The sequence below is a fragment of the Pseudochaenichthys georgianus genome, chromosome 6 (assembly GCF_902827115.2).
Source record: "Pseudochaenichthys georgianus chromosome 6, fPseGeo1.2, whole genome shotgun sequence".
In the NCBI taxonomy this organism is placed as follows: domain Eukaryota; kingdom Metazoa; phylum Chordata; class Actinopteri; order Perciformes; family Channichthyidae; genus Pseudochaenichthys; species Pseudochaenichthys georgianus.
In genome coordinates this window covers 10591915-10618648 of record NC_047508.1, presented here as the reverse complement: position 1 = coordinate 10618648, position 26734 = coordinate 10591915, and the positions used below count along the sequence as shown (strand labels likewise).

Sequence of the window (26734 nt, the reverse complement as noted above, 5' to 3'; positions counted from 1 at the left end):
AAATAAAGAGGGACTTCCATATCCGGCAGTGCAGTTGCTAGAGCTGCCGGATTTTGAAGCGCCCCCTGTAATTTTGGCCAGGATAGTCACAATGTCACCAAAATCACACTGGTGTTGCCTGTTCCCCTCTAGTTAATGCTCACAAAAGCATTTCACTCTGGGCCTAGCAGGTACAAAACTAAAGAGGGGCTTCCAAATCCGGCAGCACCAACACCTGATCTGCCGGATTTTGAAGCCCCTCTTTAGTTTTTCATATATATATAGATATAGGGGGGGTTCCAAATCCGGCAGGAGAAATACCTGCTCTGAACATGTTATGTAGAACAGTGCAGATCTTCCCTATTGACACCAGGATTAACCTAGTCTAAAATAAGGAACATTAATAGTGTGATAGAAAATGAAATGTAATGTAATAGAAGCACAGATATAAGATCAATAATACACTTTATTTTAGGACACCTTTCAAAGCATTCAATGTCACTTTAAAATACAATTAAAAAAAAATATGAGTGGCATTACAATACAAACATGTGTTGAGTAGGAATATATAAAAATGATATTCAAAGGAGCAATTCAAGTGAGTGAAGCCAGTTTGAACACATTATCTTTTAGGCTTGATTGAAAATAACAGTGTCTGACATGATCATGTGATATCATTACTGTTATATCATTGCTTACTATTCGTGGTTATCAGACACTTAAACAACAGAGAAGGTTTTAAGAAATAGGACTATTGACAAATCACATATTATCCTGTCATTGTCTGTTCTGTAGGAAGGAGGAATATAACAGAGTGGGACTATACACTCAAAAACGTAAATGTATTCCAATACGAAGATTGTGACAGATCTGAAAAACGTGTCCTTAAAACGAGCCTCCTCGCAATTTTATGCACATTATTTATTCAGCCGTTTGCTGTTTAATCTGATATATCATTCAAAAGAGAGAAAAAAGCTTAGAAAAGGGTGAAAAAAGCTTAGAAAACGGCGAGCGCTCAATACAGGCGATGACGTCACCTTTGCGCGTCCCCACGAACAGGGCTTCAATCCACGGCAAGGCTTCAACCCAGGCCCGGTTCTACGGGGGTGCATAAGGGTGCATTGCACCCTCAGTTGGGTCGTTATGCACCCTCATTTGAAAAATGAAAAGTGAAAAAAAATATATATATATTACATATATAATAATAATAATAGTAGTAGTAATAAGAAGAATAATAATAATAAGAAGAATTTAGTTGAAATAAAATAAATTGGAATTGTGGTTAAATAACATTGCTGCATTTATTTGGTCAATTTAAACCAGGGGTGGGGAACCTCCGGCTACCGGGCCGTATACGGCCCGCGAGACAATTTGGTACGGCCCTCGAGGTAATTTATAAACACACGCAAAAAATAAAAAGATGAAAGAAATCTAGACCGCAAAAAAATTAAACAAGCGAGTGCCTGTTTTTCCTGGCCAAGGTGAGGGTCCTTGAACACAACACGAGCCTAACGTGTCATCACGTGGTATATGTCTCGACTGACAGGGGTGCAGTTCTGACGGAGAGCACCAGAACGCCACTCCAGCACTTCAGAAATTGCAGTACCGATAAGTCCATACACATGCCGCAGTTTCTGCGTGTCTGTGTCTTTAGTTGAAAGCCCAGTGGCGATCTGCTCATCTGTCATACTGATCAGACAGTCAATAACTGTGTTGTTATCATTAGCATCTGGTTAGCTAGCTATGCTAACGAATATAAGAAGCTTTTTCTACAACCAGTGAGACAAAGGCACATCTTTCTATGATCATTATAGTTATAAAAAAAATAAGAGAATAAAGTAAACCGGTATAAAATACTATATGACAGTTATTAATAAAGAAGAATACAGTTTGAAAGGGGAGTGATTTGTCAAATATCCATAAATTAAAAGAAAATCTGCTTACAGTTGTGTTTGGGTGTTGAGAGATGTGTCCATAGATCTCCTAATGTTGCTCTCAAAGTGCATCAGATTGATGCTTTTAACTTCAACATTTAAAAAAAAATCTTCCCAGAGGAGCACGCCACACCCTGCACGTGCATGCATACGCGAGTCATGGTGAGATATGTGGATTAAGAGGTTGCTTTTTCTTTGCACAGAATGAAATGAATGGGCTGTGATTTTAGTTTTTTTAAGCAGAGGTCAATAACTTGTACGGCCCTCTGAGGATATTGTAAAAATTGAAATGGCCCTTGAGAGGAAAAAGGTTCCCCACCCCTGATTTAAACGGTAAGTAACGTTATTATGTCAGGTGCGTGTGACCTGTGCCGCTGCGCGTTCGTCATCTGCAAGGTTCTTACAAAGCTATCAGTGTCAGTGATGGACATCAGAAAATTGTTAAAACAACCAGCCCTTATCGCCAGCAGTAACACTGCATCTACTGCAGGTAATAACAGTTCAGATCATGGGGACATTACGTTGACCCGCGGTCACTGTCGTGGACAATAACGCCCGACTCGCCGGCTTTGCCCGCCTCGCCCACAGAGGCGGAGCAGCCGCAGCCGTCTTTGTTGCCCCAAACACCGCCACCCCTCAGCGGCCCGCAAGTGCCAGAGGACCTCGGCAAAACAGAGCCTGCCCAGGTATATTTAAAAAAGTGCCCAACTCGCCTGTAGGCTACTCATTTTGCAGCTCATGGTTTCAAAACAGAGATTGGCTGGAATATTCATGTAAAAAAGATGCCATCTTCTGCTATGCATGTAGACATTTCGGTTCAAGTAAGTCAGATGCCTTCACCACAACTGGCTACAACAACTGGCCCCATGCTCTAATAGGCTACGTGATAAGGGACTGGGAAAGCATGAATCAAGCAAAGAGCACTTGGATCCATAGATCTCTTCATTTTGCTCTCAAAGTGCACCAGATTGATGCTTTTAACTTCAATATTTCAAAAAAATTCTTCCAGGGGGAGCATGCCCCGGACCCCCCTAGAGGAGGTGAGGACCCTCCTAGAGGAGATGAGGACCCCCTAGAGGGTGTTAGGTCCACTCCCCACTTATAAAAATAGCACTTTACCACTGCACCCTCTCTAATCTCAGATGCACCCTGAGTCATTTTGTTCTGGAACCGGGCCTGCTTCAACCTACGGCATAACACCGGTGCACCGATGCGAATCGGTGAATCTTAACATCTCTAGTGTGCACACATGTATGTCATTGCCATTGACTATTGTTCAATGACTATAAGTAAATGATGTCCTTTGTGGCTCTGCGTCTCATGGGATTTTTTGGTCGGCATGTTAATTGTCTCTCTGAATCACTGCACTGTGATTTCTGATAGTCTGGTCACGACTGATTGACTTGGCTCTCTGGAGTACTATGTATTCAATTATGGCCTGGCGTCTGACATAGAGGTTTAGTTTCTTGTCATCTTCAAAAGTGAAATATTACAGTAAAGCTCCAACGTCTATTTGATTGTTGATAAACCCTGCCCCCATTTGTCACTTTTGCTACACCTTCAAGCTAAACATTTTCGGACAGCAAATGTAACAGTGATAAGTGTCGCAGGTTAACTACTTAAATACATAGGCTACACATATTTTAAACATATTGTTCATAGATTTCAGACATCGGGAAAAACCAGGCTTTTTATTTTTAGCCATTGACCATCATCTATTCACCTTAAATAGCATATGTCACTAGCCTCCTTCATCACCTGTAGCAAGCTAGTCAGGTCAAATTCAAACGTTGACTCGCATCATACTGTACATACATTCTAATCAAACAAAAAAGAGAAACAATAGTACATTTCTTAAAGATGAGGACTAACTGCTGTTTTAGTAGAACGTTCCTAAATCCAACAAAGAGAAGGTAAGAACAGAGATAGCATTAGCATACACTAGATTTTAAAGGCTATATCTACACATTCAATGCGAAAGTTGTAAATGTATGGTATTATTGTTAGTCTAAAAAAAAGTGATGTTATTAATTTGTTGACTGTTTTTAACATAGTGTTACTTCAGAGGCAGTGTGGTTAGGCCTACTAAGCTTGTTAGCCGGACATGCTAACCGTTGCAGCTTACTTTAACCTAGAGAGCAAACAAACACATTGTTTAATTCACTCTTTATAATATTGCTCTATGGTTTTTTATTTTTTAAAAGCCTTAAACTATTGTCCAAACTATTATTAATTGTGCTTTGTACACCCTTATTCACACAGTTTCAAAATAAGCAGACATTCAAAGCTTGAAAGGCCTGCTGTGTGTATTGTTAGGGTTGCTTAGCTATAATTGGATAGTTGTACGGAGGAGGTGTTTTTGTTGAACAGTTAAATCCGTGAATAATTAAAAGGTGGCAGTGATAAGGTCATCAAGGCAGGTGCTCCAGTCTTATCTGCTACAGTTAACTCGTTTGACAGCACTCCATTTTCACACTGTCAGCAGTGCAGCTCTGAAACGCTTTGAAGTTATCTCTTTTTTCATTTTTCAATTTGAAAATTCTTGCTACGGTTAAAAAACTTCTATCTGCACATATTAACAGGTCCTGAATAGATGGGAACTGCCAGTTTTTCTGACGGGACATTATTCCAAATCCCCAATAGTATGTTGAATGTTCCATTTCTATGACTGCCCATTTTTCATACAAGAGATGTCCATTGTTCTGAAAATACACACAATCCATGCAATAAACTAAGAAGCACACGGCTAATAATTACGCAGAATGACTTATAACAAAGGTATGACCCACTATACTCTGCCTCTGAATGGCTAGTAATTGTTGTCTTTGTTGGGAAAGCCAATCACAGAGAGAGTTAGATTGGTCATTCTTTTATCATAGTCGTAAAAAATTAAAACATTGCACTAGGGATGTTCAATTACCTAATTTGGTAGAATAATTAGCCTTTAGCTTTTGTTTGTGACAAAAACTGTGTATTTTGAAGCAATGGGACGTTTTTTGAATAATAGGTTTTCTGACCAAAAATAAATGTGTTGTTTGGAAAATGCCATGGCAACATATAGATTTTCCCTCAAGGTTTCATTGTAGCGTTTGGAAAAATTCAACAGGTCTATGAAAATTATTGTTAACCCATAGATCAATACGTATCTTGCCTATCGTTGTGTAAGCTGTCTATGCAAATCAGTGTTGCTTGGAGTAGTGATTGAGCCTCACACCTTAAGATGTAATTGATTTACAGGCTTCTATTGTTATAATGCTAAAGAGAAGGTGGACGACATTTCAGTCTGGCCTTTTGTTAATCCTGCTGGTACAGTCAAATCAATCAATTCTCTAAAGGCCAGAATTTAAGCTCGGACTTAAATATTAATATTAAATGTATTTTTTTTTTTTTTTTTAAATGAAGGCCAAACTCCTACAGTGAATAAGGAGGAGGCAGAAGAAAAGATTGAGCGAAAGAAGGGAGAAGGAACAATCCCTCTTTACCTTGACAAGCCCTTGAACCGTATAATGGAGGCAAAGAAGGAACTCAGAGAGATTTGTGCGGGAAAATAGTGAAGAAAGAGGATATGGTGCATTTTTTGCTATGGTCACTTGGCTGTTTAACGGTTGACAGAATGACTCACTTTTAGTTTCAAATGAGATGTACAAATGACATACATAATCATACATTTTCTTCTCTTTTGTTTACCCAGGTATATGAGAGAGGAACCAACGTGGAGCAGTTTGTGACCCGTTTCCTGCTGAAGGAATCAGCCAATCAGATTCAGTCTCTCCTGAGCTCTGTGGAGAGTGCTGTGGACGCTATTGATGAGCAGCACAGCCAATCAGGGTCAGCCAATGAGAGTTGCACTGTGTGTATGTTGATGACTGTACACATGTATCGTGGCATTATCTGTGAAACTCAGATAGTCAGCAGTCAAAGTGAAAACCAGGCAGCGTTTCAAGCACAAATAGTTTCTGATTAAAACGTCTGTCGCTTCCACAAACACTCACAGACTGGCACACCGAGGCGCAAGCACACACACACAAACAATCAGAACAATCAGCCTCTGATTTTCTTCACAATCATAGGAAAGAAAAACAACATTTAATCTTTTTTCACTCCCATTTTCATATTTTTCATCCCCTGTGGATCCTACTGAACTTCGTAATTATTTCAATATTACTTTTTCCTTCACCCTTCCGTCTTATCATTTTAATAAATATTTTGTTCCACCTCTGTCTGTTTTTGCAGTCATCAACCTGCCAAGGTGAGCCCACGGATGTCAGAGAGGCGCAACGAAAACACCGTCCCTGACTATCCCCCGAACAACAGAGTCACTGCCAGGGAGGCTGTCAGGACTGTCAACACTGCTTCAGGTGACACACACATACACACGCACACACACACACACACACACACACACACACACACACACACACACACACACACACACACACACACACACACACACACACACACACACACACACACACACACACACACACACACACACACACACACACACACACACACACACACACACACACACACACACACACACACACACACATCCCTACTCTCCACCTCAATCAGCCACCTGCACAGGTTTAATGCAGCTCTCCTACAGCATAAAGGGCAGCACGGATAAACTGGTGGAGGGAACAGGGTTAAGAGAGTAATAGAGATGAGGAGGGGGTAGTAAAGGAACATTTCTAAGGTGAGGGGACGAGATATAAAAAGAAATGAAGCAAAGGAAGGGAAGGTAGAGAGTTGGCTTTGTCGTAAAGTGTTAAAGTAAAACTTGTAAGTGTAGATGAGGCCAGTCAGCACTTAACACTTAAATCTGCTATGTAGTGCTGTTTTTTTATGCAGTGTGTGTGTGGTACAGTTCCTAAAACAGACACAAATTGATTGAAGCTGGTAATTCCCTTTGAGCAAGTGCTGGACACTCATTATTCTTTGCTTCTCGCTCTGTAAACTTCTCCCTCTCTCTCTCTTCCTCCACCAGCTGGTGGTTAACACTGCAACGCGCGCTCGCCTCAACACTTAGCGCCCACTCCAACAAATTGCTTGCTGTAGAAATGACACTTCAAAACTTGTCGAGATATGACTTCCCTTTATTACAACACAAACTTAACTTAAGAAGATTCAAACAAAAACATTCAAACACAGTTAAGTCAAGACGTGGGGAGATCTAAACTTTCACTCCTCAGATGTTGTTATTCACAAGTGACAGTTAAAGGTGTTCAGACAACTCAAAATCACTCACGGGCAAGCTGTGGTTAACATGATAAATGACATTATCTGGTCTACATATTTCCATATAGGTGCCAACATCTTACTAAAGTTAAAGTACATGACACCAAAATGACTTATTTTCAGATTCATACATTGAAATACTGGATTATGATTATGAGATAATTGTAACTACTTTATATACTGCTACTGGGTATATTTACCCATACATATATGACAATATGTTTACAGTGGGGCAAAAAAGTATTTAGTCAGCCACCAATTGTGCAAGTTCTCCCACTTAAAAAGATGAGAGGCCTGTAATTTTCATCCTAGGTACACTTCAACTATGAGAGACAGAATGGGCGGAAAGAATCCAGGAAATCACATTGTAGGATTTTTAATGAATTAATTGGTAAATTCCTCGGTAAAATAAGTATTTGGTCACCTACAAACAAACAAGGTTTCTGGCTCTCACAGACCTGTAACTTCTTCTTTAAGAGCCTCCTCTGTCCTCCACTTGTTAACTGTATTAATGGCACCTGTTTGAACTCGTTATCAGTATAAAAGACAACTGTCCACAACCTCAAACAGTCACACTCCAAACTCCACTATGGCCAAGACCAAAGAGCTGTCAAAGGACACCAGAAACAAAATTGTATACCTGCACCAGGCTGGGAAGACTGAATCTGCAATAGGTAAGCAGCTTGGTGTGAAGAAATCAACTGTGGGAGCAATTATTAGAAAATGGAAGACATACAAGACCACTGATAATCTCCCTCGGTCTGGGGCTCCACGCAAGATCTCACCCATGGGGTCAAAATGATCACAAAAATCCCAGAACCACACGGGGGGACCTAGTCAATGACCTGCAGAGAGCTGGGACCAAAGTAACAAAGGCTACCATCAGTAACACACTACGCCGCCAGGGACTCAACTCCTGCAGTGCCAGACGTGTCCCCCTGTTTAAGCCAGTACATGTCCAGGCCCGTCTGAAGTTTGCTAGAGAGTATTTAGATAATCCAGAAGAGTATTGGGAGAATGTCATATGGTCAGATGAAACCAAAATAGAACTTTTTGGTAAAAACTCAACTAGACGTGTTTGGAGGAGAAAGAATGCTGAGTTGCATCCAAAGAACACCATACCTACTGTGAAACATGGGGGTGGAAACCTCATGCTTTGGGGCTGTTTTTCTGCAAAGTGACCAGGACGACTGATCCGTGTAAAGGAAAGAATGAATGGGGCCATGTATCGTGAGATTTTGAGTGACAACTTCCTTCCATCAGCAAGGGCATTGAAGATGAAACGTGGCTGGGTCTTTCAGCATGACAATGATCCCAAACACACCGCCCGGGCAACGAAGGAGTGGCTTCGTAAGAAGCATTTCATGGTCCTGGAGTGGCCTAGCCAGTCTCCAGATCTCAACCCCATAGAAAATCTTTGGAGGGAGTTGAAAGTCCGTGTTGCCCAGCGACAGCCCCAAAACATCAATCAATCAATCAGTCAATGTTTATTTATATAGCCCAATATCACAAATGTTACATTTGTCTCAGTGGTCTTCACAGTGTTTACAGAATATCAGTATGACAATATGACACCCTCTGTCCTTAGACCCTCACATCGTACAAGGAAAAACTTCCGGAGAAAACCCACAGTTTAAAGGGAAAAAAATGGGAGAAACCTCAGGGAGAGCAACAGAGGACAATAGATGCCGTGTGTAAATTGAAAAGATAATACATTTGCAACATAGGTAGTCCAAATGTTTGGAAATGCATGTGTGTATAATAGGAAGATGAATCCACGAGGATATCCATCCAGGACCACAGCCACGACTCGCGATCCAGGGCTCGCGATCCAGGACACAGGACCGCAGGATCATCCATGACTCCGGATCCCGGCGTATATAGACACTAAAAAGAAAGACATTTGGGGAAGCTGGGTTAATCGGAACATGAGAGTACACAGGTATAGACAGAGAGAAGGAAGAAGTAAGATGTCCCCCGACAAACTAAGCCTATATCAGCAAAACTAGGGGCTGAATCTAATCAGCCCTAACTATAAGCTTTATCAAAAAGGAAGGTCTTAAGCACACTCTTAAAAACGGATAGGGTGTCTGCAGCCCGAACACAAACTGGAAGCTGATTCCACAAATGTGGAGCTTGATAAGAAAAGACTCTGGCTCCCATTGTACTTTTAGAGACTCTAGGAACAACCAACAACCCTGCATTCTTGGAACGCAATGCCCTAGTAGGACAGTAGGGTATAATGAGTTATTTAAGGTAAGATGGCGCCTGCCCATTAAGGGCTTTGTAGGCGAGAAGAAGAATTTTAAATTCTATCCTGTGTTCTATAGGGAGCCAGTGTAAGGCAGCCAGAACAGGAGTAATGTGGTCCCTTTTCCTAACTCTGGTTAGTACACGAGCTGCAGCATTTTTAATCAGCTGAAGCGACTTGACTGACTTCTTGGTACACCCTGATAATAAGGAGTTACAATAATCCAGCCTTGAAGTAACAAATGCATGGACTAGTTTCTCTGCATCGTTCTGAGGCAAGATATGCCTGCATTTTGCAATGTTACGTAGATGGAAGTAGGCGGTCCTTGAAATTGATTTTATGTGGGCTTTAAAGGATAAATCCTGATCAAATATAACACCAAGATTCCTTACAGTCTCACTGGAGGCCAAATTAATGCCATCCATAGTTAGTATATCTTTAGATAATTTGTTTCGTAGATTCTTCGGGCCAAGTACAATAACTTCAGTTTTGGTCGTGTTTAACATCAAAAAGTTTAAGGTCATCCACATTTTTAAGTCCTTAAGGCAGTCTTGAATTTTATTTAGATGATTAATTTCATCAGGATTGATTGATAAATATAGTTGAGTATCATCCGCATAACAATTAAAGTTTACAGAATGATTCCTTATAATATTGCCTAACGGAAGCATATATAATGTGAACAAAATAGGTCCGAGCACTGAGCCCTGTGGCACTCCATGGCTAACTTTGGTTTGCGTGGAAGATTCATCGTCAACACGTACAAACTGAGAGCGTTCAGATAGATAGGACCTAAACCAGCCTAAAGCAGTTCCCTGTATGCCAACTAAGTGCTTTAGTCTTTGCAATAGGATATCATTGTCGATAGTATCAAATGCAGCACTGAGATCGAGCAAAAAAAGAATAGAGAGTCCCTTGTCTTAGGCTATTAGAATGTCATTTGTGACTTTAACCAGAGCTGTCTCTGTGCTATGATGTGTTCTAAAGCCAGACTGAAAATCTTCAAATAAATCATTGTTTTTTAAGTAATCACACAGCTGTTTTTCGACCGCTTTCTCAAGAATTTTTGAGAGGAATGGAAGATTAGAAATAGGTCTATAGTTGGCTAAAACCTCTGGATCGAGGTTGTGCTTTTTAAGAAGCGGTTTTATCACTGCTACTTTGAATGATTGTGGAACATAGCCTGATAATAAAGACATATTCATAATATTTAATAAAGAAGTGCTAATTAATGGAAAAACTTCCTTCAACAGCTTAGTTGGAATTGGGTCTAACATGCACGTTGATGGTTTAGAAGAGAGAATCATTGAAGTTAATTGTTCAAGGTTAATGGCTGAAAAGCATTCTAGTTTACTATCTAGTGCAGGGGTGTCAAACTCATTTTCACCGAGGGCCACATCAGCATAATCGTTGTCCTCAAAGGGCCAGATGTAACTTATAAATGTAACTAAATGCAATGTAACTAAATGCAATGTAAAATAAATGTAACTACTCCTTAATGTTAAATAACTCTGAATTTATTACTTATTCAAGTTACAAATATTACATATATATATTTGCATAGATGTAAAAAATATCTTTGCTTGTTGCTTTGTTATTATAACAAATCCTTTTAATTTGTCAGGTTATGAAACCCACATTACTCCATCAATCAACGATCAAACTATCCAAGTTAATAAAGAAAAATAACATCAAACAGAAGTTATGACATTAACTTTGTTCAAAACTTGAAATAACAAATAACTGTAAAACCAACAATTGTGAGCTGCTAAGAACATGTGTGACAGATGTAGCATTTTACAAAAACAAATGGCTGCACACAGCCTTGCAGGGGGCATACATCCAACTAATGAGAGATGGTTTGATTACAGTAAACATTTGTCTGCATAAACACATAAAACCTGCAAACACTAAATACATTTCTACACATATAAAGTAGTATATGTAATAAACTCACAATAAGGGTTGTCTCAGTCCACAACTATATTGGTCAAGTTTTTAGGTTAGTTTTTGATGAGGAGATGCTGCCTGTCCTTGAACACACCATGTGGATCCCCTCTCCACCATCCTCATCCAACGATCATGTTCTGAAAATAACAAACACAAAACAAAATGCAAGCACAATCATTACATTGCACATAGTTTAACTATTCTTCTTCTTGGTTGAATTATATTTTATTAGGTTTTTAAAAATGCTTACCAATGTGTTTTCTGACCAGATGTCTGACACCGTTTTTCCATGGCCAGTGTGTCAATGTCTGGTTTTAGGTCCTGTGCTGTAGCAATCCGTAGAACAGCGTGGAGGTTGCCGTCAGTGATGCGTGATCTGTGCTTGTTTTTGTTTAGATTCATTATTGAAAACATCTGTTCGCACAGATAGGTGCTCCCAAACATAGACAGAACACGGGCAGCATGAAGTCGAAGCTGTGGCATGGAAGCAGGGGGCAGTAGACGGTAAAAGTCCTGGATTGTAGCATCCTGGAACTTTGCTCTCAGGCCACTATCGCTTTGAAGCTCTATTAACTCCATCTGAAGGTGTTGGGGTGCAGTGCACATGTCGGTGGTGAAAGGACTAGCAAAGATGGCAAATCCAGAGTGCTGTGCTCTGAAGTCAGAGAAGCGCCGATCAAACTCATTCATCAACAGGCTCAGTTTGGTAGCTAACTGAGCACATGAGAAAGTACCGGGACATGAGGCTGAGATGCTCTGACAAACAGGAAAGTGGGCAAGATTGTCCTGTTTCACTTGGCACATCCATAGGTCAAGTTTACGCTGGAAAGCCGTGATCGTGTCGGACATCTGCGTGATGACTTGTTTGCGTCCCTGCAGCTTCTGATTCAGTTGGGCGAGATGCTCGGTTATGTCACACAACATAGCAAAGTCACACAGCCAGTTTGGATCTGACAGTTCAGACAAGGGTTTTCCCTTACTCTGCATGAAAAGAGCAATGTCTTCCATAAGCTCAAAAAATCGTTTGAGGACTTTGCTCCTACTCAGCCACCTTACTTCTGTATGGTACGGCACGTCTCCGTGCTCCGAGCCCATCTCCTGCAAGAACAGCTGGAACTGACGATGATTCAGGCCACGCGCCCGAATGAAGTTCACTGTCTTCATGACCGTGGTCACTATATTATCCATCCCCAGCACCTTCCCGCACAAAGCTTCTTGATGGATAATACAATGATACGTTATCAGAGGCGTGTGACAGTTACATTCTTGCATTTTCTCCTTCATTAGTCCAACCAAGCCCACTTTTCTTCCACACATTGCAGGTGCACCGTCTGTAGTTAATCCCACCAAGTTTTCCCAGGGCAATGCGTTTTTAATGACTGACTTCTCCACCGCATCAAAAATGTCCCGTCCCGTTGTGGTCCCATGCATGGCAGCCACATCCAACAGCTCCTCAGTGACAGAGAGGTCCGACTTCACGCCTCTAATAAAAATAGATAGCTGCGCTGTATCCGTGTTGTCTGTGCTTTCATCAACAGCTAATGAAAAAGCTATGTAGCTGCGTGTCTCTTCGGCCAGCTGTGTTGCCAGGTTTCCTGCTAGTTCCTTAACTCGGTCCGCGATAGTGTTTCTTGATAAACTGACATTTTTAAAAGTCTGTATCTGGTCGGGACACACCTGCTCACAGACCTTCAGCATGCACTGCTTCAAAAACGTTCCCTCTGAAAAAGACTTTGAAGCGCGTGCGATTTCTTCAGCCACAACAAAGCTAGCTTTCACTGCCGCATTGTTTTTGGTTCTGGCTTTCGCGAACACATTCTGCTGCGATCGCAGTTTGCCTTTTAATTCTTGGGCAATTTGTTGTTTTTCTTGATGGCTGATTTTGGCATACTTAGCTCCGTGTTTGGTCTCAAAATGCCGACGTAGATTGTACTCTTTGACAACCGCCACCGCCTCATAACACAAAAGACATACCGGTTTTTCTCCTTGAAGCACAAACATGTATTCACCTTCCCATCTTTCTTGAAACAGCCTTCCATCTGCATCAATTTTTCTCTTCCTTGACATTTTGGGATCATTATTTGTATTTCTCAATTCCACTTGTTGGTTAAATCGCATCGATGTGGAAACACTGCAGTCTAGTGGCGGGATGCCGTCACTTCGCGGGTAACATAATCAGCATGTATTGTGGGAAATGTAGTTTTTGGTCACTGCACGCATTTGACTTGTTTATTTGTATACAATCAAACCTTTTAAGCTCTCGCGGGCCACATGAAATGACGTGGCGGGCCACATTTGGCCCGCGGGCCTTGAGTTTGACACGTCTGCTTTAGATGCTATAGAGATCTTATATTTAAGAGACCACATTTAATCTTCCTGTTTTGTTGCACTGTAGTAGTTGTTACATTTACTTTTATTAGGTTATTATGTATGACACCTCTATTAGGTTTTACCTTAAATTTTCCTTGGGCAGACACACACACCGCTAATATTGGGTATTTTATTGGGTTCGGGACTCCTATGGATGACTGCCTAGGAGAGAGTGCAGAGAAGCGTGTAAGACTGCGACTCCGCCTCCTGGTCTCAACTCCAGTTTGTCATGTTAAGTCCACAGAGCCCTGAAATGTTTGCCGAAATGAGATCTGCACCTTCCAAAGTAGGATGAATGCCGTCTCTCTTAATCAGACCAGGTTTTCCCCAGAAGGCTGTCCAATTATTTACGAAGCCCACATTGTTTGCTGGGCACCACCAAGACAACCAGCGCTGAAATGATGACATGCGGCTATACATGTCATCATTGATCAGATTGGGGAGGGGACCAGAGAAGATTACGGTGTCCGACATTGTTTTAGCATAACTACACACCGACTCCACATTAAGTTTGGTGCATTCTGACTGGCGTAAACGAACATCATTATCACCGACGTGAATAACAATCCTACTGTATTTACGTTTAGCTTTAGCCAGCAGTTTAAGATGCGCCTCAACGTTGCCCGCTCTGGCCCCCGGAATGCATGTGACTGTGGAGGCTTCGGTCTCTAAATTCACGTGTCTCATAATAGAGCTACCAATAATATATTCGCTGAGTGGGGAATATCTGTTAGATACGTGAACGGGTTGGTGGGGACCTGCGGGTTTCGCGTTATGCCCCTTCTGAACAGTCACCCAGTCTCCCTGCTGCTCGGGAGTTGCCGGGGGACGGCTAAGAGGAGCTACCTTTTGCCGGTCCGCACTGGCTAACATGGGCTTTACTGTAGCTGAGTTACTTTCTAAGATGCGGAGCCGGGCTTCTATGGCTATGATTCCAACCTAACAACTATACTACATTTAACACATGTATCGGTACCAGTAAAGGAGGTAGGGAAGTAACCAAACATGAGACAGTTAGAGCAGGAAATAGCACCCGAGGGTGGGGAAAGAGCCATGGCTAGCTATCAAGCTAAAGTAGCTACCGTTAGCAAACCCGAAAAGAGTGTAGGCAACTGTGGAGTTACAGTCGCTAAGAGAAGGAGAGTTGTGAGTGCTTAAGCTGTAGTAACGTGTGATTACAACGTCAGGCAGTTGCCGTGATCAAGAGTTTTAAAACGATCGATTAAGTTTAAGATAATAAGCTATCAGCAACAGAACAGGCACACGGGACACCCGGAGATGACAACAACAACCGGAAGTTACAACATGCTTACCGCAATAGTGGTCCGTTCTGGCAAAAGAACGGTGAAAAAAACGTTCACAGAGAAGACATCACTGCTCTAGAGGAGATCTGCATGGAGGAATGGGCCAAAGTAGCAGCAACAGTGTGTGAAAACCTTGTGAAGACTTACAGAAAACGTTTGACCTCTGTCATTGCCAACAAAGGGTATATAACAAAGTATTGAGATGAACTTTTGTTATTGACCAAATACTTATTTTCCACCATAATTTGCAAATAAATTCTTTAAAAATCAGACAATGTGATTTTCTGGATTTTTTTTCTTCTCATTTTGTCTCTCATAGTTGAGGTATACCTTGGATGAAAATTACAGGCCTCTCTCATCTTTTTAAGTGGGAGCACTTGCACAATTGGTGGCTGACTAAATACTTTTTTGCCCCACTGTATTTCCAAGTTGATTTATATTTTGTATTAGCGAATAATCTAAATCTTTAAAGGCACTGTCACATGAATCTCGAAGAGTACAAAGTAAAATGTTGGCTTACAAAATGTAGAGGAGTAGAAGTACAAAGAGGCATAATATTAAATAATCATGGTAAATGAGTTTGTTGGGGTGTTCATAGATATGTTTCAATGCAAGAAACAACATTCACTAAATCCTTCACATAATGACAGCTTTTCCTTTGCACCATTCAATCAACTTGTAATGATGTCAATTTAACTGAATTGCTCTGTAAGTAGAAATCACTCTAGCTTGAGAAAGAATCAATATACAATTGGTTGACTATTACTGTCAATAGTGTTCCTTGCAATACTTAAAATAAATAGTACATTTTGTCAACTACTCTCAAATAATACATATCAGAATGGCCATGTACACATCAATGAAGTCACAGTATGCTTTGCGAAAGGAGCTGTATTTTTTAAGGATTCATGAAATATAGTATATTAGCCATACAAAATCATTAGTATAGATGCTTTCACCTTTGCCCTATATTGTTCTTTCTTTAATTGCACTGGGAAAAAAACCTCATTCAATCATTTTGTTGTAAAGTTATTCAGCATACTTTCTACAAAATCGTATATATCCAATCCAATCCAATCCACTTTATTTCTACAGCACATTTTTTAACAGCATAATTTAAACCTAAATCTTAAATATCTACACGGTCTATTTAGAAATGGAAAAGGTGTCTGGTGACGAAGTGCTATAGAGTGAACAATGAAACTGTTGTCAAAGCCATTATTGATTTAGGGAGTGATCAGTGGAGCTCAGATTGATCTTCTGGGATGGCTTTTTATTCTTAAACAGCCTCGATGACAGCAGGTTGCCAAAAAACAGTTTACCCTATCCTTTATCTTTAAAGAATATATATGCTGAAATGCTACGCACTGCGATATGACAAAATAGTTTTTTTTTATCCGGCTAAGCTTTAGTACCACCCTGTTCACATTGGTAGAAAAAGAAAGGAACGCATAAACATAAAAAAGATAAATGTTACTGAATTTCAGTGGGAAAAATATGTTGTGTTACTATATGTCTAAAACAGTGTATACCAGTAAGACCAGCGATTAAGACAGTGGTTCTCAAAAAATTTCTGTCAGGCCCCCCCTTTGGAGAAAAAACAAAGTCGGGCCCCCCCAACACAAATAGTCACGTAATGAGCCAAGTTAACATTTATTAAAATACATCAATATGAACGTGAGCATTCCTTTGCTAGAATAGTGATAATAAAACAATGCTCCATAAGTCTGTGTGCTCCAAAAAATAAATACATAATACAATTGTGCAATCCCTTTGCTAGAACAATGAGTTATAATACTTTGCCACTTTGCAAAGAAAATGCTGATATTTGGCAAAAAAGTGTGTCTTATCACAGCATTAGTGGCTGCAATGAGCCTGTTTTGCACAGCACATTTCTTCAAAACGGGGTTGCAGGCTCAGTGGCGGCGCCAGAGATTTCTTTTGGGGGTGCTGTGGGGTAGCTTGACATTTCATAGAGGGTGCTCAAACATTTAGGGTTTCCCATTACTGTACCGGTCGCTACAGTGGAATTTTCTACTACAATACTCCCCACGCAAATACACAGTGTATTTATTATTCCGCCGGGTTATTTTGCGCCTCTTCTGCTCCCACATTCCACATCGCAGAAACTCCGTTCAAACATCAAAACGTTCAGCTCGGTCGGGAATCGATGGCTATTACTTTTCTCATTCATAACTTTCATAATTACAGAGATACATCCCATAATTCATCACATTTCTAACATGGAAGTCAATGGAGAAACTCTTCAGACTTGAACAATCTTCATGCAACTGCTAACTGCTCTTTCATACTTTCACTCAGAAACCTCATTCCAACTTTAAAATGTTACACATCTTTCTGACATTGTTCGTGTTTACTTTTAAATCTGATTCATACTTTTAGAAATATTAAGATTGTTCAGACCTTGGTAAAGAGGCCTTCTTCAGATTTTAACATGAGTGTGTATTGCGCAGCTCGTTAAGGCTAGAGTGTGATGTCACAGCTAGAGTGGAGGACAGCTTGAAATTCGCCTTCATATATATATATTTTTAAACCTGCCATAATTCCCAAACCCTACATTCCTGAGACATAATTTTTCATAAAAAACGTAGGAAGACATCTCGTAGCTTGAAAAATGAAAAATAATTAAGCAAAATAATTAAACAAAATGTCTCTTGAGGGCATGAAGTGGCAAAAACGTTCAACATGTCTCCATTAAACCCCATTGTAAGTTCAGCCTCATCTTTCCCCACCACAGCAGTCGCACACCTTTAGTTAATCTGCCAAAAAGGCCACATTATTAACCCGAAAGTACACAAAAAGTACACTTCAGATTCTCAAGTTCCTTGACATGCTTCACGCTTTGAAATTTCACCGATATCTGTTACGGTTCTTCAACAAAACGTTCACATGTAAGAGGTTTATCTCTCATTCAGAACAATGAAAATGCTCTCCTCTCACTGATTACTGCACATCACCATGGAAACCTTTGATCTCTGGACACGTCGTTAGCTCAAATATAAACACCTGGGTCATGGAACACGATGATGTCATAACTCCAACTGACGTGCTCAGAGCAGCAGACTTCAGATAATGGTTAACACAGCTCTATATCAAACACGGTGTCGCTGTAGCTCCAATGTACACGGTCCACCCACAATCTTCACCTGTATATCACCTCGCCATGCCCCAACAGCTCTACGTCAAATCTGACATCTCACCATATGCCGCTTCCATGGAAACGCATCCCTGGCCATAAAACACGATGTTGTCGTAACGCCTATGAAAAGGGTCAAAACAGCACCAGACTTCAGATAATGGTTAACGGTCCAGCCCTCAACAGCTCTACGTCAATTATGGGGTGTCATCATATGCCGTATTCCCTCGCCATAAAAGACAATGTCGCTATAACTCCTATGAAAATGTTCAAAAGACTGCTAACAGTCCAGCCTTGAAGACATCTACGGGACAGTTTTGAGATTTCTTCAAATGCCGTTGCCATGGCAACACAATGCTCACCATGAAACACGGTTTTCTTATAACTTCAGTGAAAATGCTCCAAACGGCCCAAAACTTCACAGGTTTGGTAACGATGCAGCCATCAACGCATCTAAGCGTATTATGGGATGTCATCAAATGCTGCTGGCATGGCGACAGATCATTCGCCATCAAGTTAGTTCAAAAGTTTGCAGTTCAAATATTCTGCTGCTTTTCCAAGCCTTTTTACTTTATTTTCTTCTCTCATCACACATTCAAGCCCCCAGTGTTCATGTATCATTTCAATCTAAATGATTCACTTTCTTCTTACACATTACATTTCAGCATAGGAGTTTAGGGTCAGCTTTTCAGCATAAAGCATTCCCACTAGCAATTTCTTCAGGAATTGCATTCTCTAGTTTTGGATGTGGTTCCATTTTTTGCACATAGTTTGACAACAATACCGCTCTCACGTTTGTATGCTAAATAGGAAGCTAAAGAACCCGTCTGTTAGCTAAAGCCTAATCACTGGAAACAGGAAATAAAAAATGATCTGATATCCGTTGATTGGCATTTATTTGAAATCTGTACAAAATATGTAGAAATTATGTCTTGGCCAGGCGTAGTAACTCCTTGAAGACTTAAAATAGACTATATATAATCCACCGTACAACCACAACATGACTTTTTGCCAGCGGTTTCCCCTGTTTTCAGGTGTTGTGCTTAGCTAAACTAAGCTACGCGTAATGGTCCCTGGTTGTAGATTAACATGGTCTGTAAAATACAAGAGTGGTTTCTTTGTTGTTTTTGTTACCTAATGTTAATGTATCTCTTTAAAAAAACAGAGCTGTAACAGAAGAGCGTGGTTGTTTTAAAACCATATTTTTATAAGCGGGTTTACCTATTTTTATCACAGTTACATAACAACACACAGATCAGAGTCCTTGTTGGCTGTTTTATAGCTTCAAGCTTTTTCTGCTTAATTATTGATAAACCTGTCGGTGGAAAAAGAATAACAGAGAAAATATTTTCTCTTTAGCTGAGTTGTATCTCATATCTTATGTGGCCCTTGACCCTCACCAGATATAAAGACGATATGAGCAAGAGGCCACTGACAGTGACGAAGCAGTCTAATAAAAGAAAACCAAAGTGCTACTGGGTAATAAAATAGCCCCTGGTGAATACTGTATAGGAATGTGTAATACCCTGAAACAGTCAAACTAAACATACATGCTCCTCCATATATAAAATCCCTCATTATGTATTCAAAAGCTTCCAAATGCAGCGTGTTGCATAATATAAAGAAAAACATGTAAAGAAAAATGACTAGTTATTTCTGTGAACTCAATACCACCATGGATAAATAAATGCTTTTGCTTTCACCCTGAGTTCTTCTTTTTTATTATTAGAGAGCTTTGTGATAAACCAGTGGAGCATACTAATTAATGAAGAGTCTGAATGAGCCTGCTTTTTATTTATTCTGCTACTCATTGAAAGAGAATGTTCAAAGCCCCGTTCAAAGTGCATAGAATATAAACTCCCTAAAAAATAAAGAAAATAAATCTACTATCATCCGACAGAAAAACAGGTTCATTACATATTAGTATTCCAGAGAGTTTTACCAAAACAGTGATTGACACTAAAAAATTAATTCAGTATGATAAGAATGTTTTCACATAATGCCATCCAATTATAAAGTGTACACAGGTGATAAATGAGGCACAGCCATAGTTCGACTAGTCATTATAAAGAAAAGATTGAAGGTTATGTTAATTCCATTCTTTTTGAAGCTTTTTAAATACTTTTTGGGGCATACACTGTGCACAAATGTAATGATTGCTGTCTGTGTGCATCATACCAGCTTTTCTTCCTCTTTTCTTCTGTTCTCAGGCATCAAATTGCAGACATTTTTTATAAAAAGATCAAACATACTAAACTTGACATTCAAGAGTTTTCTTTCTGTGATTGGCACATGTTCTGCAGAAATGTTTGATGTGCTTCAGATCTAGTGCTGCGTAGAATAAAAAAGTATTCATTATGGGGGGATGACAGCACAAACTGCCAGGGTTTTCAGTCCTCAGATCCAAACATCTGTCACCTGTCAAGTTGTATCCCACAATACATTTGAGTTGACAGCATGTCGTAAAAAAAGCCTCTGAGTTACAGTACAAACAAGAGTCACAGCCTTGGAAATGTTTTAACTGCTAAACTGTATCAGAATAGAGGTCAGCTATTTGCGCTCAGAACAGCAGGACAGTAGCTGTTGCTGAAGTGTAAAGCACGGCTGGATTACAGCATCTCCTAGTTGGTTTGGGAATTTAAACCTGGGCTTTACTGGTCATTTTACAACCTGTTGAAGGTGGAGACATTGTATTATATTGACCAAAACTGCTGCTGTGGTCAGCTTTACTTTTGCAGAAGATAAAACATGTTTTTATTTTCATTTTAGCTTGAAGCCAGATTGCTAGGCTTACTGCACTGAAGGCTATATTTACAGGCATGCCAAGAAGGTTTTCAAAATGCCCTTATACATCTTCACTACTACGTTGAAGTGTGTTAACAGTTCATGGAGGGTTTAAAAAGATAGTTTGGATGTTTCAAAGTGGGTTTTTATGAGGTACTTATCCATCGGCAGTATTTGTCCCGCCCCCGCTTCCGGCGGATGTCCCGCCCCCGCTTCCGGTTTACAAAATAAAATTAAAATTAAATTAAAATTAAAAAATGAGAAAAATAAAATGCCGTTGTTTTCAATCAATTAATATGTCTAGGATATATGTCCCGCCTCCTAACCACTTCCTGTGTGGTTAATCCTGTATACAGTATCGAATGTAACTTACAAATACTTGCAAATAACATGAAATTAATCAAAAGTAAAAGCATCTAAAAACATATATTTAAACCTCTCTGTTTTTGCGAACAGGACATGACAGGACATGAGGGGAGAGAACATATGGTGGAGGAGGGGGGAACACACACACACACACACACACACACACACACACACACACACACACACACACACACACTTTCCCCGCCCCTCACCCTCTCCCTCTGTCTAAATAAAAAGCCAGCGTCACTCTTAAATATTTTTCAAGAGAGAATGGCCAAGAGACGTCTTGATATGAATTTAATCAGCGAGACACCGGTGACAACTTACAGCCATCCGTTGGGTGCTCCAAATCAAAGTAAAGCATATAAAAAACAGATATTTTAAAAAGTCAGCCTTTTTTATTTTGTAAACCGGAAGCGGGGGCGGGACATCCGCCGGAAGCGGGGGCGGGACATCCGGTCGAACGAGGCGGGACTTCCGGCCGAACGAGGCGGGACTTCCGGTTTTCAAAATAAAAAGGCGGGACTTCCGGTCAAATAAGGCGGGACTTCCGGCCGAAAAGGGGCGGGGCGACCTGTCACTTTTTCTGCATACTAATGAGATTGATATGGCATTTGTTTTCTCATTTTTTTAATTTTAATTTATTTTTTATTTTATTTTGTAAACCGGAAGCGGGGGCGGGACATCCGCCGGAAGCGGGGGCGGGACATCCGGTCGAACGAGGAGGGACTTCCGGTCGAACGAGGCGGGACTTCCGGTTTTCAAAATAAAAATAAAAAGGCGGGACTTCCGGTCAAATAAGGCGGGACTTCCGGTCGAAAAGGGGCGGGGCGACCTGTCACTTTTTCTGCATACTAATGAGATTGATATGGCATTTGTATCACTACTTCCATAGTGTCTCTCCCCGCCCCCCGTCCACCCAGTAACAAAATCCCCACTACACCACTGGCTATATACATGTAAAATGGCAGTTTGAGCAGTTAACAGATGTATGCTATAAATATATGAAGGTGAAGGCACTTTACAGAGCTCAGGAATTGTTCTTACACGATAAATTTCTGACTTTCTGATGGCAATCTTAACCAATGAAAATATGTTAAATTATATCAAGGTGGCTAAATTACTTTTTTTGATGCTCTCTCCACATCAGTACATTGATTAGCTTCTGTGCTCGGACTCTTGTCTTCTTCTTCAAATTTGGGGGTGTTTCAACTGCCATCTATTGTAGTTAATACACTGACTTTAGAACAAGTACTTCATAAAACCCCACTTCAAAAAAAGAATCCCTTTGAAGTAAAGCGTATTCTAAAATCAAGGTAAGCACTTATTGGATATACTTTGCCTTAATTCCTTGGCATATCAGATCAAATGTTCCTAAATCTAGCCAATGCCTACCCCCATACTTTCTTTACTGTATAAGAAGCAAATGAGGACCTTCATGTGAGCTGCACTTTGTCTGGAGTAAGGACAAGTCGATTGATTAATGACTCCCTCTTCCTCTGTCCTACTGCCCACCCTCCTCCATAATGCATGAATTCCTCCTGCACTCATCATTTCTTCTTCCCTGATTGTTCTTCTCCACTTACATGCACTCATATGAATTCACATTGAAGTTTGGTTTTGATGCCAAGTATTTGTAGTAAGACAGACAGAAATGTGGGCAAATGGAAAAAGCATTGAGTGGGAGACATCTGGGGGAAGAAACAAAAAGAGAAAAAGATCAAGCCGGGGGAAAGTAAATAAGAGCGCTAAAAATATCCACCACCACCTTTAAGTTGAGCAGCCAATGCTGTGGTGTTTGCTGTGTGCAAAGCTTCACTGCATATCCCCTCTAAGTGCGTCTGGCGCACACAGACACTCTGCTGAAGACTTTTAATTGTAAATGAACTGCAGGTTATTGTTCAGTGCTTTCTCAGGCACAGGCTGTGAGTGTGTACATTCAGATAGGAATGTGTGTGTCCTTACTTGCGGCTAAAATTGATGTGATTAATATTATCCCTATGTTTATGTTTGCAAGTTTAAAAGCCATGTCTTGCGAGCAGTGATTATCTGTTCCCTAGTTACTGTTTCACTTGTCAAGCCTTGAACTGTTACAAAGATAGCTAGCTTATGTAGTGCAGTCCATATTACATTATTTTACTATTTGTTTACCCTTTTACCATTACAAGAGAAAAGGCATTTATTATTATGAGGAGTAGCCTAACTAATGAATTCGAGAAAATATTTCAAAGAACAAAGTTGCTAACAATAGCTAAAACTCTGATACAGTGTCGGCGTCATGGGGGGTCATTCGCGGGCCATGCCCCCCCAAATGAGTCACTGTGCCCCCGTTTTCACTTATATGATTTTTTTAATCATATAAGTGAAAACGTTTCTACTAAAGGTTTTTTGTGTGAAATACATCAGAAATAAAGAATACAAATATAAAACACAGCCTGAGGTGTGCTCACTGCTGCTCTCTGATTGGTGTGTTGCTTGACCAATGACCCCCGACTTTTGTTTTGTTATCATTACGTGGCTGTGTGTTTAGATGAAAGCCCAGTGGCGATCTGTTAAACTGATTATACAGTAAAGCCATCGAAAATAATATGATATACAGTACAGTACAAGTAGCCTACTTCTGGGTCTCTGTGTTTCATTCAAGCTCGGCTCTGTGTGTGTGTGGCACGAGCGCATTTTGTGAGTGCGCGAGCGGTAACGTGGAATGTTGTTGTTAACATCTGGTTAGCTGGCTATGCTAACGGATATAAAGAACTGTTTCTCCACCAAAGTGGAGGAGAGTCCTCTCCTGTCAGACTGAGAAGATCGTATAACCTCAGCCAGAGGTAAGGACTCTCTCAGTGTTTAGATAGTTCACTTTAGTGTAAGTTATCTCAGTGGTCACCATTTATGTAAACAAGTATTTGCGAGGAACACCTTTATATGATCATTATAGTTATTAAAAAATAAGAGAATAAATGAAAAACGGGTATGAAATACTATAGGACAGTAACACAAGAATACAGTTTAAAGGGGAAGTGATTAGTAAAATATCCATAAAGAAAAAGTAAATCTGTTTACAGTTCTGTTTCATATGGATGCTGAGAGATGTAGGCTATCCATAGATCTCTTCATTTAGCTCTCAAAGTGCACCAGATTGATGCATTTAACTTCAATATTTTAAAAATAATCTTCCCGGGGGAGCATGCCCCCAGACCCTCCTAGAGGAGGTTAGGTCCACCCCCACCTAAAACATGTTCACATGGATAGGATACTAAATACATTTGCACACTTTTTATATGGTGGCCTATGTCCATATGCTTCTGTTTTGGTGGTCGTGCCACAACCGTGCATGTATGCACAAGTTGTTAGGGAAATAATTGTCCTAGACTCCTAGATATGACGTGCATGACCAACCCTGACGTCTGTTATCTCCTTTAAGGAGATAGGCTGCTTCAGCCATAATGTTGTTGTTCCCATTCTATGACCGGGCAACCCTAGGTCACAGATGGTTTATTGTTGTGGGTACACTGGGACACTTCCTTCTCTGTGTTTGTGGACTCCAAGGTGTGACATCTTCGAGGTCATAAGTGTCAGACGCAAGTAACTCAGTGTTCCCAACTGTTTAGGCTATCTTCTCAAATATGTTGATTACTCTCTGCGAAACCAGTTAAATGGGCTAACGAGAGAGAGGCGCTCCAGAATTGACGTGGCAACTCTACCGTGAAGTCAGAACCTCTGGCTCTTGGACTTGTGATGTGAATTCTCCGGCCGAAGCTCCTAAATAAACCATCAGTGTTTGACATCAATGCTCCTGCTCTTCCCGTGTCTCCTTCATGAGTCGGTGACTCCCACTGCATTGCTACACAGAAGTTTCCCCCACACAAGTCATGGTGCGCTATAAAATAGCACTACACCCCTGCAATGTATGTGAAAGACAATAGACTTTACAGCATGTTTTTTTAAATTGAATTTTGTTGGTGTTTGTGTGTTGGTTGTTGACGGCAGTGTGTGCCCCCCCTTGGTAAATGATTGCCCCCCCATTCGATTTGTTCTAGAGCCGACCCTGCTCTGATAGCATCCAGGGCTAGCTTCACACTGGGAAAATGCTACATAGCAAATGTGCTAATTTCTTAACTCGTAATTTAACATATAGTTAGTTAATTATGTCCTTATTGGAATTTAAAGTAATGCTAGGCTTTTCTGTAGCTAAGGCTTTTACATTTGACAATGTGCTAATCGTTTACCTGGGGTTTAAACATAGTGCTGTGATTAAGAAGTGGTAATGCAGCTTTTAAGGTGGCATTCTAATGAAGATGGACATCATTTGGTGAGCATAGACTTGTTTGATAAATCATTTCCAACAGTATGTAATATAACAACGATATAGGCTATTAAGAATAGGAAAGATACATGCTATCCGTGCAAGAAAGCGTAGTTACTGCAGTCAAACAGCATCTACCCGTTTAGACAAGACTGCTAGGGGTTAGTCCAATCAGTTTGCAGCTTTGTTGTAAAAAGCATATTAGCGAAACCAGAGGACTTTGCTATTTCACCTACTGCAAAGTTGGTCCTGCCTACATCAGTTGAGTCTTGCTGGGTCTATAAGAACAGTTTTTGAAGAGAAATTTGATTCTTGTTATTTGGTGCAAAAAAAGTTGATATCTTACTTGATTTATTTGACTAATTCAATTGTTTTCCGGCCGTAGTTGATGACTACTTAAATGCAGCAGCCATGTCTGCCCTAACAGTCCGTAATAGGCTTCATAGCCAGAAATTTGTATTGGAGCATACAGTAGAGCAGGTTAGGACACAGTGAAATCCATTCCAGAGACTTACTTTTGGTTTTGATAAAGGCTACATTTAAAAACATACCCTTTCAAAGTATTGGTTATTGCTCTAACTACAGCCTCATGCAAAGCTCTTCAATATGGCAAAATCCTAGTCTTGACAGGCCTGCTGTGCATAGTTATTTTTGCCATGGTTGCACAGGAGCTGTTTCAGGAAGTGGTACCATCTTTGAGTCCTGAATTATAACAATTCTTGTATGGTGAAGTCTAAAAATACACGTGTATTTGTGCATCTGTGTGTGCAAACCCAGCTGTGCCTGACATTATGTGACTGTGATGGAGAAGAGAAGCGAGTCACCATATGTTTACCAGTCTGCTGAGACCAGGGCCGGTCCTAGACATGTTGGTGCCCTAGGCGAGATTATGATTTACTGCCCCCCCCCCCTCCAAGCAATACACAATAGAATATTGTGACGAAGGTAACTTCGTCACTATGGACTGACGGCTTCAGGCCGGGTAATAGGGCACTTTATTAGCGTGATTGCACAGTTTATGTTGTCTATGGCTTATGATTGTGTGCACCTGGTGTCCTGTGTTGTCTCCTCCCCCCTCACCTGTGTCTTGTTGTG

The 26734-nt window shown here is 40.5% G+C and overlaps 2 protein-coding genes across 3 annotated transcripts in view; one reads left to right on the top strand and one right to left on the bottom strand.

Annotated features, from left to right (window-relative positions):
- necab2 (N-terminal EF-hand calcium binding protein 2) overlaps nucleotides 1-26734 on the top strand; it is a 201264-nt gene that overhangs the window by 115172 nt on the left and 59358 nt on the right. For both annotated transcript variants that reach the window (XM_034085676.1, XM_034085675.1), the window contains exons 6-7: nucleotides 5605-5741; nucleotides 6147-6271. In XM_034085676.1, coding sequence (XP_033941567.1) covers nucleotides 5605-5741; nucleotides 6147-6271 — 262 coding nt within the window. The remainder of the gene's footprint in view (nucleotides 1-5604; nucleotides 5742-6146; nucleotides 6272-26734) is intronic.
- Nucleotides 10972-13636, bottom strand: LOC117448391 (general transcription factor II-I repeat domain-containing protein 2B-like). The gene is made up of 2 exons (XM_034085674.2): nucleotides 11606-13636; nucleotides 10972-11492 (listed from the first exon to the last, which is right to left on the bottom strand). Coding segments are annotated over exons 1-2 (1869 nt in total). The 5' UTR covers nucleotides 13474-13636; the 3' UTR covers nucleotides 10972-11491.

What these genes read in the sequence shown, in the direction of transcription:
- LOC117448391 (XM_034085674.2), bottom strand. Translation starts at nt 13,473, where the DNA reads ATGCGATTTAACCAACAAGTGGAATTGAGAAATACAAATAATGATCCC.